Source organism: Terrapene carolina, unplaced genomic scaffold (genome assembly GCF_002925995.2).
Source record: "Terrapene carolina triunguis isolate 2854851 unplaced genomic scaffold, T_m_triunguis-2.0 Scaffold193, whole genome shotgun sequence".
In the NCBI taxonomy this organism is placed as follows: domain Eukaryota; kingdom Metazoa; phylum Chordata; order Testudines; family Emydidae; genus Terrapene; species Terrapene triunguis.
Window position 1 is genome coordinate 4606972 of NW_020664544.1, and position 14891 is coordinate 4621862.

At 58.5% G+C, this 14891-nt stretch overlaps 1 protein-coding gene across 6 annotated transcripts in view; it reads right to left on the bottom strand.

The window, feature by feature from the left end:
- Nucleotides 1-14891, bottom strand: part of ARHGAP23 (Rho GTPase activating protein 23) — a 98009-nt gene that overhangs the window by 48239 nt on the left and 34879 nt on the right. For all 6 annotated transcript variants that reach the window (XM_026654681.2, XM_026654680.2, XM_026654679.2 and 3 more), the window contains exon 2: nucleotides 3953-4132. In XM_026654681.2, the coding sequence (XP_026510466.1) occupies nucleotides 3953-4132 (180 nt within the window). The remainder of the gene's footprint in view (nucleotides 1-3952; nucleotides 4133-14891) is intronic.

The following is a 14891-nucleotide window of genomic DNA, read 5'->3' on the forward strand; positions in this document are numbered from 1 at the left end:
CGAAGGAACTGGTCCTGAGCAGCCATGATAAAGCCCTGCGTGTACCTCCGTCATTAAATGCTCCCCACCCCAAAGGGTCTCACGTCTCCAGCCAACGAAATTCCAAGTTGGCAGATGTTCATCCTGGAGTATTTTACCAGCTGCCCGCGTAAGGCAATCTGCCCCAAACACAGGGAGGTACCGTCCCACTCCACCTCCACCCAATCAGGTCAGCCGCTGGAGCGGGTTCTTCGGGCAGATTTCACGGCAAGTACCTACCCTACAGCACCAGCGAAACGCAGCCACCTGTGGGGCGGAGGGTGGCAGTCGAACCGAGGACAGAGCAGAGAGGGGCAAACGTGAGCCATGGATCTGGGGCCAGGTCCTGTGTCGAGCACAAAATGAACTCCAGGCGCTGGAACGGCTGCAAAACGATGTGGGAAAACCACAGCGTGCCCCACGTGCAACTGGGCACGTGCCCGCGGCCGCCTGGCTTACACGCCAAAGCTGTAAATACCTTCATGCACGAACTAGGCATGTATTCTACATGTTGTTAACTATAGCAGAGGTTAGTGGCCCCAACCGAGCTCAAGGCGGGGGTGGAAGAGGGTCTACACAGCAGCAAGAGACAGCTCCTTCCAATGACAGCTTATCATCTAAACAGGCAAGACGGAAGGTGGGAAATAATCTTTCCTTTCTCCGTTGTACAGGCTGGAGAATGCAGGCTGAGATTAAACGACTTACCCATGGTCACCCAGGGAGTCAGTGGCAGAGGCAGGAACTGACCCCAGGTTTCCTGAGGACCAGCCAAGGGTCTTGACCCATAAGATAATCCTTCCTCTTTACACAAATACCTTTCGGGAGCAGTCCAAGTCGAATTGAGTGGTCCCTGGGGTTTTACAGCTCGGATTGTTAAGAGGTCCCGGAGGGGAGATAAAAAAGGCTTGTCCTGTTTCGGTTAGAGAGGAGCTGGGTGGGAGATGATTTATAAATAATGACTGGTTAACGAAGAAACCAGCCGCCATTTCTCTTCATCCTGCCACAGCAAAGCAAGGAGCTCCTCCGCCCGACAGGCAGTAACTCTGAAAAGCTGTAAAATTGCTACCAGTCAATCTGCCGGAGGCAGCGTGTAGCGAACCTGTGGAATTTGTCGCCACCGGCGCTCAGCAAAGCAAACAGTTCGGCGGGATTTGCACAGGGGGATTTACGGGCACCCACCAACAAACAGAGGCAGCTGTACAAAGGGAAGGAGTCGGGTCAAAAAATGTTCCGACAAATCCTCACGCTGCAGGGCAGAGGCTGCTCCCCGCTTGGGAAGGGAGGGGAGGCGCGCGGGGGGCGCCGGGTCCGAAAGGAAGCGTTGTGCAACTGGTCAGCCGCACGGCCCCGGGGCAGAGGAGAGGCGACAGCTTCCCTTGAGACACCAGGCCCTGGGCACAAGAGCAGACTCGGGCGCTTTTGCTTTGGCAGCTCCTGTGTTGCTGTGATTTTCTGCCACTGAAACCTCTTCTTCCTCCCCAACCCCCGAGGCTGCAGCAATCAGCTGTGCCCCCCCCCCACCCCACTCTGTCTCCCCAAGGTCCAAGGGGGCGAATCTAGGAATCAAGCAGGGGATCCCTTCCACGGCAGGGGGCTGGATACATCTGCTCTCCCCCCGTAATGCCGCCGCACTCCACGGGCAGAACTCATTTGGCCCCACCCAGGCCTCAGCTGAACTAATATTTCCCTGAAACTCGGGGGTTATTTTGCACGAATTGTGCCGGGTGAAGCGTCCAGATCGCCTGCCCCGGCTGGCTGCTTTAATCGCCATTTGCTGCCGCGGACGTGCCCTGCTAGGGAACATCAGGGCAGGCCCCGTCCCTCGGACCGTTTCAAGGGAGCCCATCGGCTGCGCCTGTCTAGCCTGCTGTTCAGCGGTGAAGGGGTTAAATTGTGTGCCGAAGGTGCAGTTCTCAGCCTGAACCCGGGGGGCGCCAGCAGCTGGGCAGGGGGTGGGGGGCTGCGATGCTCCCCGGCTCCCTACCCTTCCACACAGCTCAGTTACAAGCAGAGTCAAACCCCACCACAACTCCCTCTTCTGGGGACAGGCATACGGGGTTCTGGGATGCATCCCTGGGGGCGAGCAGCACAGCTACGGGAGAGGGTCCACAACCCTGAATGAGGAAGCTGATTGGCTCCCCAGCTGGGCATTGCAACACTCCCCGGGCTCCCGCACACCCAGATCCGCAGCAGCCTTCTCGATAGCAATCGCAGAGCAAGCCAGCCCCCGTCGCTGGGATCGCCCCACACACCAGCCATTTGGCCGTGGTACATCTGGGGAGGCGAGCGAAGGTCCCCATCCACATCTGCAGTGCCGCAGGGGCCAGGCCGGCAGCAATTCCAGGCGGTAGCGGGTCAGGGAGTCAAACAGCAACGCTGGAGACGGTTGTAGGGTCTCCAATCTCTCCAATCGGGTAGGCAAACGCCATGCTTCAGGGAGGCCTCCGCCGGCGGCAGTGAACAGGAAGGAATTCCCCCCTACTTGGCATTGCACGGTAGGGGATACCGCAAAAGCAACATGCATCGGCCTCTCTTGGAGGAAAGATACCAGACCCGATGAGCCAATGCCCCAGTCAAGCAGGAGGAAAATCCTCTGGGTCAATAGTCCTGAAGCAACCAACTATGCCTCTGGCATGGGCTCCACAGTAGCAACTTGAGTAGCTAAGGGACTTATTTCACTCCATTCTATGGCAAGACGGGCAGAGCATACAGGCAGAGTCACCAGGCAGCGGTGGGTTTGCAGGGCTGGTGGCCGCTCAGAGCCATCGGTTTCTCATTAAGACAGTAGCGTTTAGTGGTGGAGAGCTGGGGGGAGGGGGCTTCTCCTTCAGCTGTGGCCCCATTCACTGGCCAGACACCATGGTTCTCACCAGGCCTGGAGCGGATCCATTCGCCTCCATTTGCCCTTCCACTCCACAACCAAAGCACAAACAGTGCGGGGAAATCTAAGCCAGCTTTCCTTCCCTGGACCGTCAGGGGCCATCTTCTCTGCCACTAGCTGGCTGGAGCCAGGGAAGAGCATGCTATGGATGCAGCACGTTCAGCCCCGGGGAGGAGGCCTGCATACCTACAGCCAAGGCCCTGGCCAGGCTCATCCAGTGTCCACCTTGGCCAGAGGGAGGTCACCATGATGCAAGGCTTCTGCAGATATTTAAACCAGGGGTGATGCTGGAGAGCATCCATGGAGGGCAATGCGGGGTGGGTGGTTGAACCATGGGAGAGAAAGGGGAAGGGGGAACCAGCCACTTTGGAGTGACAGTGCCTGGGACAGAGAGTTGGAATTTCAAGGGTTTTGTCTTAAGAGGGGTGGGAGAGCAAAAAAACTGGGGGACTGTGGGGTGCCTGTCCCCAGTGGAAATATGCAGAATTCAAAGCACATGGGAGAGATGCAAGCCAAGGCAATGGACAGTCTGAGCAAGAGAGTCAGGACGCTCCATGGGCCAGAGGGAAGGCAGCGCTGTGGGCCGCTCACACCGGATCCAGAGACCACCCTGAGCTGAGTGCATCAGATTGCGGAGACTCAGAGATTCCCAGGAGGGATCACGGTCAGGTAGTCAGACTCCCGGCCCAGCACAGGCTGTGGGGAGGGAGGGAACCAGTGACTTCTTAAGCAGGCAGAATTTGAAGGGAGGCTGCTACCATATAACAGCTGGGAGGCAGCCAGGGAAATTGGCTTATTTGGGTTGTTTCCCCTTCGGGGACCCCGGTAACGTTCACCCACATGAATCACCCTGGGGAATTTGATAGGGATCAACATCCAGGCCTGTCGTGGGAGAACGGGGACCCAAAACAGCTGCCCTCTCTCCCCACTCCTCCCAACCCCCCTCAAATAATGCTATCGTTGTACTCAGCAGAGGGAGGGGTCTTCCTCCCAGGTGACCAGCCCATTCCAAATGGACACGCCCCCCAGGCTGACGGAGCCAGGCAGTGCTACCTTGACATTGGAGTGGACCGCCGACTCCGGGGGGTAGACGATGAAATGTCGGAGGGTGAAGCCGAACCCCCCCTGCGAGCTCTTCCGGAGCAGCACCGTCTTCGGCCCCACCCAGGGGAAGGACTCGTCCAGGGGGGCGTTGTCATTCGGAGAGGTCCCATCTCTCCGGCCCAGCGGCGGCTGTCAGGGGGCAAGAAGAAAGCGGTTAAGGCAGATCTCCACTTGGATTACTGTGTTCTTCCCTCCTGGCCCCCCATGTCAGCCCCATGAAAGGACGGCCGGCCTGGTGGTTACGGCACTGGGGGTACCAGCCTCCTGGGCGACCTGGGTTAATTCATTTCACCTCTGTCTGCAGCGCCTGGCACTGCGGGGCCCCGATCGCAGCTGGGCCTCTGGGGGCTAATTCATTATTGTGATGCACTGTTGGCGTCATGGTAACACCAATCCAAGACCAGGGCCTTGTTGTGCCAGGCGCTATACAGGTGTCGAGAAAAAAGACTGGCCCTGGCCCAGGAAACCCGTCTACATTTCCCACCCTGAACTGCTCCTGGGCACAGTCAAAAAGTTTCCATGTCCCAAGAGAAATTCCTATCCGTACATTCGTTTATTCCCCTTCCCACACAGGAATAGCTACACTGGCATAAGGACCCTCAACTGAGGCCGGGGTCTACCCTGGTAATGAGACCGGTATCGCTGAAGTGACCCGACTGGCAGGAGCTGCGCTGGAGAAGGCTCTTGCACCGGCTGCCGGGAGCGTGTGTGAAGCTGGAGGGAGACGAGGCCAGTGCACGGACAGTGGGGGAGAGAGCGAGACAAGTGCTGCGTGGCTGGCTGGACCGAGGGGCGAACGAGGCAGGGGCTTTTGAACTGGATCCCGGAGCGAATGGGGAGCCGGCGGGGCAGCGTGAGGAGGGGGATGTGGCTGGGGAAGGCCAAAGGCAGTGTGCTGGAGCCCGGGGAGGCCGTGGGGAGGGGAACTGCTAGGACAGGGGCAGCATGAAAAAAACTTCCCCTTCCAATTACACCCCTGGTGAGAACCAGAGCATGGGGGAAGCCGGGAAGGGGGCAGGGGGCGGGCATCACTGTGGGCACTGGCACTCAACACTTCCTGGAGCAGATCCCACTTCCCAGGGCCTGGGGCGCAGCAGCCTCCAGTTCCTCCTTCCCTTCCTGCAGGCAGCCAGCCGCCTCCTTCTGTTCTCTGCAGCCATCCCCTCCTTGCCACCCCCCCCACAATAAAGGGTGCTATCGCCTGACGGCAGCGGGCAGATTCTGACCGACACCCAGATCGGACAATCGGCAGCTCCCAGCTGGTGGCTGCCGGATTTTCAGCTGGGTCACCAGACACCCAGGGAGACGCTCTATGGGTTGGACGTCTGGGCCACTGAAAAAGCCAAGCGCACCCTGGCTGCCTGTGGCAGACCGAACAAGACGCCAAGGGAGAAATGGGGGGGGGGCGGATCTACCAAGTCTGATGGCACCGTCTCCCCAGCAGGGTGTGGGAAGCAGACTTGCCACAGCCCGGCTGGAGCTGCCCCGTTCAATCAGCCAACCAAAGGAATGCCGAGAGGCAGCGCAGGGTGTAATCTGCAGGCCCTGGGGCCCCCTGCCAGCCGCCCCGCCTTCCCGCTCCCCGAGCTCTGCAACACGACACGCTGTACTTTAGAGACACGCTTCACCTTTGGGCCCCCACTCTTTTGGTTCCATGGGGCCTCGCCGCACGTCACGTGGCTCCACAAGATTACAGGGCAGACCCGTCCCTGCGGCGACTGTGGCTGTTGGCCAACGGATCCCTCCGATGGGGAAGGCCTCTTCCCAACCCTCCCGTCCCCACAAAGCTGCTCCAATGACAGGCCCGATCCTGCAACCCTTCCTCCTGCCCCATTTGCGGGACTTGACGGGGAGCTCTGCAGAACTGGAATAAACCAACACTCCAAGCCCGTTTCCAACGGCGGGAAATACAACAGGCCACTGAAATCTCCCGCCTGCATGCGCCAACAAACAAACAGCCGCTTCAGGGCCTCGTAAGTGTCCTGAGGCTGCCAGGGTGTCAATTCATAACTCCTCCGGCCACTCAAAACCATGGACTCAGCAGAGACTCTGGTTTTCTGGCTCATCACAACACCAGGTAACACACCCTGCTGCCTGCTAACACATAACTGACCACTCCATTTAAAGGGGTGTCCTACAGCATGTGCGTGAACCCCACATACTCAATCAGTCCTACCTTACATTTAGCTTGGAGGTTCAGGTTACCTTCTCCAGACCTGAGGAAGAGCTCCGTGTTCCTCGAAAGCTTGCCCCTTCCCCCAACAGAAGTTGGTCCAATAAAAGATATTAGCTCCCCCACCCTGCCTCTGTAATGAATAATAGACTCTGTCCTAGCACTTTTCATCAGCAGATCTCAAAGCGCTTCACAAAGGAGGTCAGTAGCGTTAACCTCATTTCGCAGTTAGGGGAAACCGAGGCACAGAGAAAGTGGGGACAACAGCACTGCCCTGCCTCCCTGAGGCGTCGTGAGGATAAATCCATTACAGGTTGTGAAGGGCTCGGAGATCCGGTGAGGAGAACCGGGTGTCGTGATTGGCGGGCCTTGCGAGACAGATAAATGTGGTGATAACTCCACTCCCGCCATGTTCCCCTTTTCCATCTGCGAGATGATTTTATTGCTCTTCCCCTGGCCCCTAAGAGAGACACGCACAAAACAAAGAGATGGGATAAAATTAGCCAAAGCCCCCTAAGTGATTTAGGAGCCTCTCTCCCATTGACTTTCAATGGGAAAGCTTGGGGCTTGTCTACCCAGGGAAATCGACCAGCCAAGCTATTGTGGAATAACATCCCACGTGGACGCACTTATTCTGGAACAGCTGTAGTGTTTTCAGCTCACGCCCTACCTGATTCCAGAATCACTTTCCTGCCCAGACAAGTCGCAGGCTCCTAAGTCCCTTTGGAAAATGAGACTTCAGCTGCTTAGTCACTTGGGTGCTTCTTAAAAGTTTACTCCCGGGGCCCAACTCTGCGTTGCCCGGCACCCTGGGCCCCATTCTCCACTGGCCTGGGTAGCCTAGTGGACTGAGACTCAGAAGACTTGGGCTCTAGCCCTGGCTATGCCACCGGCCAGTCACAACAACGCCCTCTGCCTCAGTTTCCCCATCTGTAAAACAGGGATAAGGATTCTGCCTTCCTTCGTACCGTGCTATGTAAGAGCTAGGCAGTATTGTTTTCATTGTTAAACCTAAGCAAAGTGGGTGCAAATTTGCCCTGTTGTGAATGGCTGCGCAAGAGGCCGGCCGGTGGGGACTCGGAGCTGTTAGACCCGGCTGACAGGCTCAAGCTCCGTCGCAGGAAACGTGGCAGCAAAATGGGATTGGGGCCGAACAGCAGAAGGGGTGAAACATTCTGGGGGGTGGAGGTGAAAAAACGACAGGAGGAAAAGGGGAAGATTTGTAATGACTGGAACAGAGGTCGGCAGCTGGGAGGGGGTGGACTGGAAGGAGATAAGAATCGCGGTTCAAGAGGAAGGCTGGCCTGGTGGATACAGCTGGGACTCAGGATATCTGGGCTCAGCTCCGGTGCCTGGATCAAACTCCCATCATCACTTCAGACAATTCTATTCACCGCGTTGTGCCTCAGTTTCCCCACCTGTAAATGGGGGGAGGGGTGATCATGTAGCTTCCTTGTAGGGGAGAGGCGAGCCTGAATACACAGGATGTTTTAAAGGACAAGGAGAGCCTCAGCCAAAGGCAGAACAGAAGAGCACAGTATTATCGTAGAATACGACTTGGCAATTCCATAGCCGGAGGGACATCTCGGGCTGCTCCAGCTCACAATAGCAGAGGCCGGCACTCCCAGCCCTGCTCTCGACGCTGAGGGAATGGCATGTCGCCCCCTTGGCTTGAAGTTGTTTAATCTGGGACATTTGCAGACCAGACCAGACCAGAATCCTGTGCCCAAGAGAATGGATCTGAGCTTTTCACCCAGGCTCAGCTTTTCACCCAGGCTTTGCCTGCACGGAGGATTCACTCTCTTGTGACCAGCGTGAACCCAAGTGCAGAAAGGTAAAGCCACACGCAGCTGAGCCGGGCTCCAAGCAGGAGGAAGCTGCGCTGGGTGCAAATTGTGCCTTAGTGTCTGGCTTTATTGTGTGCTTTCTGCCTCGGCACGGTTGGACTGCTCCGTCCCCTAAGGCGGTTGCTCTGAGACAGAGAGCTCCATCAGGCAGGGGATGCAGATTTTAATCGCGCTCAGCCAGCCGCCTCCTGCCCCCCACGGGACTCCCAGTCCCGACCGAGATCCAAGCAATCTATCCAGGGCATAAAGCGCTTTCCACGCTCTCCCTATCCAGATGAGCGCGTCACGCTCCGCTGCGGCCGCAACCCTTATCGGGCATTCACAACACGGAGCCTTTCTTCGGCTCAGGCCGGCTCGTGAGATTAAGCCCCCCGATAACTCTCTGAATAGCCCCCTGTGCCAGCCACCCGGCACCCTCCAAGCCCGCGCTGTGCCGGCACAGCGAGCCGCGATGGGCCACGGCGAGCCAAGCCATGTGACAAACAGCTGGATACCGACCGGTCCCTCTGTGTAGAGCCTGGTGGGGTTGATTGTGCCAGGAGACAGAGGGGGGTCTGGGATGGGGCACAAGGAACGTGGGACACTCGACCACACATCATGCAGGCCTAACCCAGCTGCGCTCCGGGGCTGTAACACCCAGGGTCAGCGCTCGGAAGGGAAAAAAACAGTCCTGGAGCGGCAGCAAACCCAGATTCCTCCCGGGCTCGCTCTTGTCACAACAGCAACAAAAATGCAGGAAGCAGGAGACAGGAGGGGTTATCGGAGGGCAGGGCTGCTGGGGAAAGCATCAAGGGCACCCTCTCTGTTCCAGCCGGCGGGGAGCGTTTGACTGGTGTGAAACAGACAGACAGAAAGTGGCCAGGGAAAGAAAAAGAGAAAGGCCAGGAAGGGAAACGGGGAAAGGGGAAAAAAGAACCAGAGATTAAAGGAGAAGGATGTGGGAGGCACCAGCAGGTGGCTGAAGTGGCTCCTGATCAAGGCCACATCTAGAGACACCCCCCCCGCGCCCCCTCAGCCAAAAGCGCCTCCCAGGCATCCTTCTCCTCTGGCGTGTCCAACCAGTCGGAAAAGCCGAATATCTGATCAGGCCGCATCTGTGCGCTAAAAAGCTCCCGCTGCTGGATAAGCCGAGACAAATCCCCCCCCCACAGGACACCCCTGAAACAAAGCATCATCAGACAGGGCCCAAAGGGACCCCCATCTCGCCCCCGCAGCCCCCCAGAACACACGGCTGCTCTGCCGACGATAACCTGGGGGGGGGAATGCAAATGCTCCAATCAGGCGGGCGCAGGTGGCGTCCTAGAGAAGATGGGCCTGGTGCTGCCAGGGGGGCGGGAGCAACGCGTGGAGGGCAGAAGTCTATTTAATAAAGTGACTGCGTGCGAGCACCTGGCACTGCCCGAGTCTCCCCAAGGCAGAGAGGCGGAAGAAAGAGACACTCAGTCGTGACGAGTCCATCTTCCCCTCCCAGAGGGGGCTGGCTCGGCCCCTCTGTTCAGCGCTCTGCTCCTTTCAGACAATCCCAGCAGCCAGAGGCTCTTCGGGGAAGGGAGTGCCCCGCCCGCGGGGCCCCAACCTCGATCTGGGTCCCTACGTCCTACAGGGATACAAATGCCCAGGATGTTTCTCTGGGGGGCGGGGAGGGCAGGGAAGTCTGCACAGAGATCTCAGCTGTGCATGCCCAATCCTCGCTCAAATGACTGGGATTTGAGCATCCAAATCCCCTAGGTGGCTTTGACAATCTCAGCCTTCGGTTCCATTCCCAGCTCCGTGCCTCAGTTTCCCCATCTGTAACATGGGAAGAGGCATCGATACTCCATCACAGGGAGACGGGGTAGTGAGGCTTGATTCACTAGCGTGTGGGAACCTCTGGGATCTTCCAGTGGACAATGCCAGAGGCACACAAGTAGGATTCATTCCACTCCCATCGCTCCAGGGGATGCCCAGCCGCCTGGAACTTCGCTCCACAAACCAGTACCACGGGACCCGGCAGGAGCCCGTTTCGGGAACCCCGGGTAGTTACAGCCAGCACAGAGGCAGGCTCTGCTTTACCTATATAGACACCTCAGGCCGCCAGCAGCCCCAGCCTGGCCGCGCATCGCCACCACATACAAACAGGCCTGGGCCAAACGGCCAGAGGCAGAAGCCGGCGCGGGCGGAGGATCACTGGGGTCCTTTCCGAGCCCTTCTTCCTCCCCCACTTGGGGCTTCGTTAATATTCCCAGCGCTCCGGCCTGAGCGGCAGCTGAATAAAATCGCCTCTCGAGGCGGGAGGGCATGGGAGAGCGAACCGGCAATGGGCCGAGGGTGTTAAAATTCAGGCGCTGTCCTCCCTCGGCCTCGTTACTTGATGTGTGAAAGAAAGAGCGAGCGGGGGGGGATGGGAGCGGGGGGGGCAGCAAAGGGGAGGGGGTACAAAACCCCTTTGTCTCTCCCCATGCTGCTGGACAATACAGTCAGGCTGTAGAAAGGCTCGTCCTGTCCCGCATGTGGGAACACGCTGCCCTCAGCTCCCAAGTGCCCGGCCTCCTACCCAGGAACGGTTCCCCTGCTTTGGGCCCAGTGCCAGCTTTGCACACACCACGGCCGTGGCGTCCTGTCCCGGCGCTGGCCAGGGGGGGCGCTTGAGCTCTCTCGGGGTCGCGATTTGCAGACCGGGAAGATCTTCTCCTTCCACAACCAGTCCAGAGGAGCTCTGGCAGGAAGGCTCAGGCCTGGCCCCGGGCTTGAGAAGCTGCCTGCTTCCAGCCACTGGCCGCCCTGACCAACCCGCCATTCTGAAACAGGAGTGATCGCAGGTGCCCAGCCCATCGCTTAATGCTCCCCAGGTGGACAACAGTTAACCCGCTTCCCTCCCTCCTGCCTGCTGTTAACGATGATAATCCCTCGCTCTCACGCAGCGCTGTTCTCCAGGAGATCTCTGAGGAGATCATCCTCCCTATTTTACAGATGGGGAAACTGAGGCACGGCAAGGGGCAGGGACTTGCCCCAAGGCCCCCCAGCAAACCAGCGGCAGAGCCGGGGATAGACCCAGGTTTCCCGAGTCCCTATCCAGCGCCCTAACCATTCGTTCACACGGCCACGGATCCTGCAGACAAGCCAAGACGGGAAGCAGTGACGAAGCGTCCTGATCTCTATCCTCCAAAGCCACTCCTGCTCCAACTCCGAAGAGCAAAACCAAAGACGCCCAGCCTGACACATTCACCTGCGTCTTTCCCGAGCGACGAAGACAGGCTGCCTGTTGGCAACGAAAACCTGCAGCAGGTTAGGGTGACCAGATGTCCCGATTTTATAGGGACAGTCCCAATTTTTGGGTCTTTTTCTTATATAGGCTATTACCCCCCATCCCCTCTCCCGATTTTTCACACTTGCTGTCTGGTCACCCTACAGCAGGTTAGGTTGGGCCCCCCCTCCCAGAAACTGCGGGGGGGGGGAGCATGCCTAGTATTATTATTAGTTATTTGTAGTGTGGCAGCGCCTAGGAGCCCTAGTCCTGAAACAGGTCCCCGTGGCGCTAGGTGCTGTACAAACAAGGAACAAATGGTCCCTGCCCCCAAGAGCTCAGAGCCTAGCTCCAGAGCAGGAGAGAGAGCTCGCCGCAAGGCATCCCGCTGCCTTCACTCCAGCAGAACCTACCCCACGGTACAAGGAATTCCCTGCAGCCCGTTGGGAAGCCCTGCCCCCTACGCACTGGCATGCAATGACCCACTCCGATTCCAACCAAGCTGCCCTCTTGGTTTCAGGACACCCTGGCCGTTCCGGGACTGGGCATCCCAGCAGCCCTGGAATAACCCAGATCTCTGGTTTTTCGGGTCAGATGCTTACGAAAGGCCCGAAAGCCTGAGATTAGCCACTCGACGGCTCTCCCGGGAGCCAAGCGAGAGGCCAGGAGCGACCGGGCCACGCTGGGTTTGAGCTGCAGCTCGAGGCTCAACAAAGGAAGCCCTGATTCTCCAACGGTGAAAAGCGCCAGGGGAGCAAACGCAATTGTGCTAATGGCCGTGAAAGGCCTAATCCCCCCGACGTAGCCTTCTCCAGCCATCCTCCAGCTGCAGCCCGCAGCGCTCGCGGGGAGAGTTGCTGATTGGATGTGGGCAGAGCCCCCAGGGCAGGCGTCGAGTGCTGGGTCCCCATGGGGAGATTTTAACATGGCAGCCCCCAGGTGATTGCTAGCCAGCTGTCCCGCCCCACTCAGGAGCCTCGGCAGGGATAGAAGGGGTCTGATTCTCTGCTGCCCTGTGAGCTGAGCTGGACAAAGGGGATGAAAAACACCTCCCATCCAGGTGGTGTTTTGCACCCACATTGCAAAGGCGCAAGGACAAGCAGAGGAGAATTCGGCTGCAGGGGATCCATACCCAGCTTTCTCTCTGCCACCGCCCTGTTAACCAGCGAGAGAACCCGCAGAACCAGCCCCAGGCCACTCATCCTTCCCCCGACGTCTGCCAGTCCCTGTAACTGCCTCTCAGCGTGGGGCTCCAGGCAAGGCGGGGGAGCCCTGGCCCCGCTGGGAAGGGTGCGGGTGGATCCTCGCCACTTTGGACCTGGCTCAGCTACTTTCCCCATCTGTGGTCTCCATTGTCTCGGCTGCCTGCTCGCTGGATTATTTTTAAGCTGACAGCTGAATGTGCCCTTGTGATTCTAACCAGTACAGACAAGCCTCGGAAAGAGAGCCCGAGAGAGGGAGCAGCACATGTGCTACCTAGACATTAACCTGCAGCCATGACTCCCTCGCCCGCAACGTCCACCCCAGACACACCAGCCGACCCATCGCAGGGACGTCGGCAGGGCTCCCACACTGCCAGTCCGTGGCACTTCGTTTAATTCCACACCTGCCCGTGGTAACAGCTTGCTAGGAGCTGCCTCCGGGAAAGCTCCTGCCCTTGTCTCTCACCCCCGTCATCTTCCATTCACGCCCCCTCACCACCACCCCCCAGCCAACAGATGCCAAGAGGAGGGGGGCTGCGGGAGTTCCTTGCCGACAGACCAGACAGCAGCCAGCCAGGGACCAAAGGGCCCCATAGCATGAGCTCCTTTGCCCCTCACAACCAAGGGGGCACCCCCAACATGGACAATTCCTTCCTGCCAGCCTGCCCTTTCTGGGCCATTCCCCTTAGCCCATCTTTCCAGGCGGATCTCTTGCTGCTGGCCGTCCTGGGCACAGCCTTCAGACCACAGGTCAATTATATCCTGAGACAGTTATACCAGGGACGACTGGCCCCATGTGCCTAGACGGGGCCAAAGGGCCGATTCTGCAGCCCTTACTCACGGTGAGTAACACTTACTCAAACAAGTAGGCCCACTGACTTGAATACAGCTACAGCCGTAAGTGCTTCTCAGCATCAGGGCTGCAACATCATAGCCATAAAGGATTAGGAGATGGTGCCCATTGGCCAATGGGTCTCAGCCATTCCCACCGCACAGCCCCCCAGATCACAGCAGAAACGAGTTTCACAGCGCTCTGCTCATCTAGCCGTTGAAAAACAGGAAGGTGGTTGCGACCCCCTGACACATTCTGTGATCTTCCTCGGGGGCTATGCCCCCCCATCCCCGGGCGAGACCCAGGCTGATGCTCTGTAAACCATAGGATCAAACTCAGGGCCTCCTCCGGCCCTCGGCCCCTTTCCCCGGAGTAGGAATGAGGGAGGTGTCTCTAAAAACGGATCGCGTTTGGGGGAGACAGGTGGTTTCAAACAGGAGTTGGACTCAGCCCATCGAACGCATGTCCGTTTCTCAGTAAGCGGCCACTGAACGCTCGCGCGTCCTTCGACACAGTTCGCCCCGGTGCTGGGTTTGGCTCATCAGTGAGCACACGGGGCAGGCTGCCTTTCCAGAGAGGGACGGCGTCCATTCCCCCCCTGCTCCGTCACAGAGTTGTAGCTAGAAGGCTGATGTTTCTAGACACGTAGCCCAGCCCCATGGCCGGTGAGAGACACAGGCAGGAGCGAATGCCAGGCCCAGGGAAGCACATAACCTGCCGCTGGACAAAGCAATATCTGCCCCGCCAAGCCCATTCCCAACTGGATGCTGGGAGCAGGGCCGGCTCTCGCTCCCGGCCGTAGCGTCGCGTGAGTTTGCCAGTGTGCAGCTGTGGCCTGGGAGGAGCGGACACGGCTGGAGCAGCAGAACCCCTGGGCTGGGGCATTGTGTGGCACATGCCCGGTGTGTTCCTGCTGCTGGCCTTGCAACCTCTATCGGCTGAACCTACTGCGGGCTCCTTTTCCTCTCGCTCTTCGGTCCCTCCCCCTCGCTGCAGTTTGACAGAAAGAACCAGAGGACAAAACGCTTAGGAGGCCGTTGGGGCTGGTAAGGGCCTGGACTGGAACCTCGGCATCCTGACTCTGCCACTGACCAGCAGTATGGCCTTGGGCAAGTCCCTTCTCTGTGCCCTGGTTTCGCCCCTCATCTGTGTAGCCTGTAAACGCTCTGGGGCTGGGACTGTCTCTCTGTATACGTTTGTCCAGCACACAGCACCGTGAGGCCCACCCGTGGCTGGGGTCTCTACGTGCTCTTGCGATAAATAACTAAACTAACTCACATCCCACCCTGAGCATCAGGAAAGGCCGAGTTCAATCCCTGATCTGGCACCCTTCCCCCGGCTCCTTCCTTCCCTTGCCCTGGGGGAAGCCAATTTCCCCCCCCTTCTTTTTATTTTAACTGAGGACAGAAGCGTCCCAAGGTGCTGTGACTGGCTGGGGCCCACTCCCTAACGCTGAGCCGCTGAAATTCACCATGAGATGCGCAGATCTGCTGGAGATGGGAGTCACCCAGAAAGGGCGATGAAAGAAGCCCCACAGATTGATGCCTGACTCCCCAAAGGGCGGCGGGGGAGGGGGCGAGTCCTTCCTGTGGGCACGTCCCTCGCACCAGA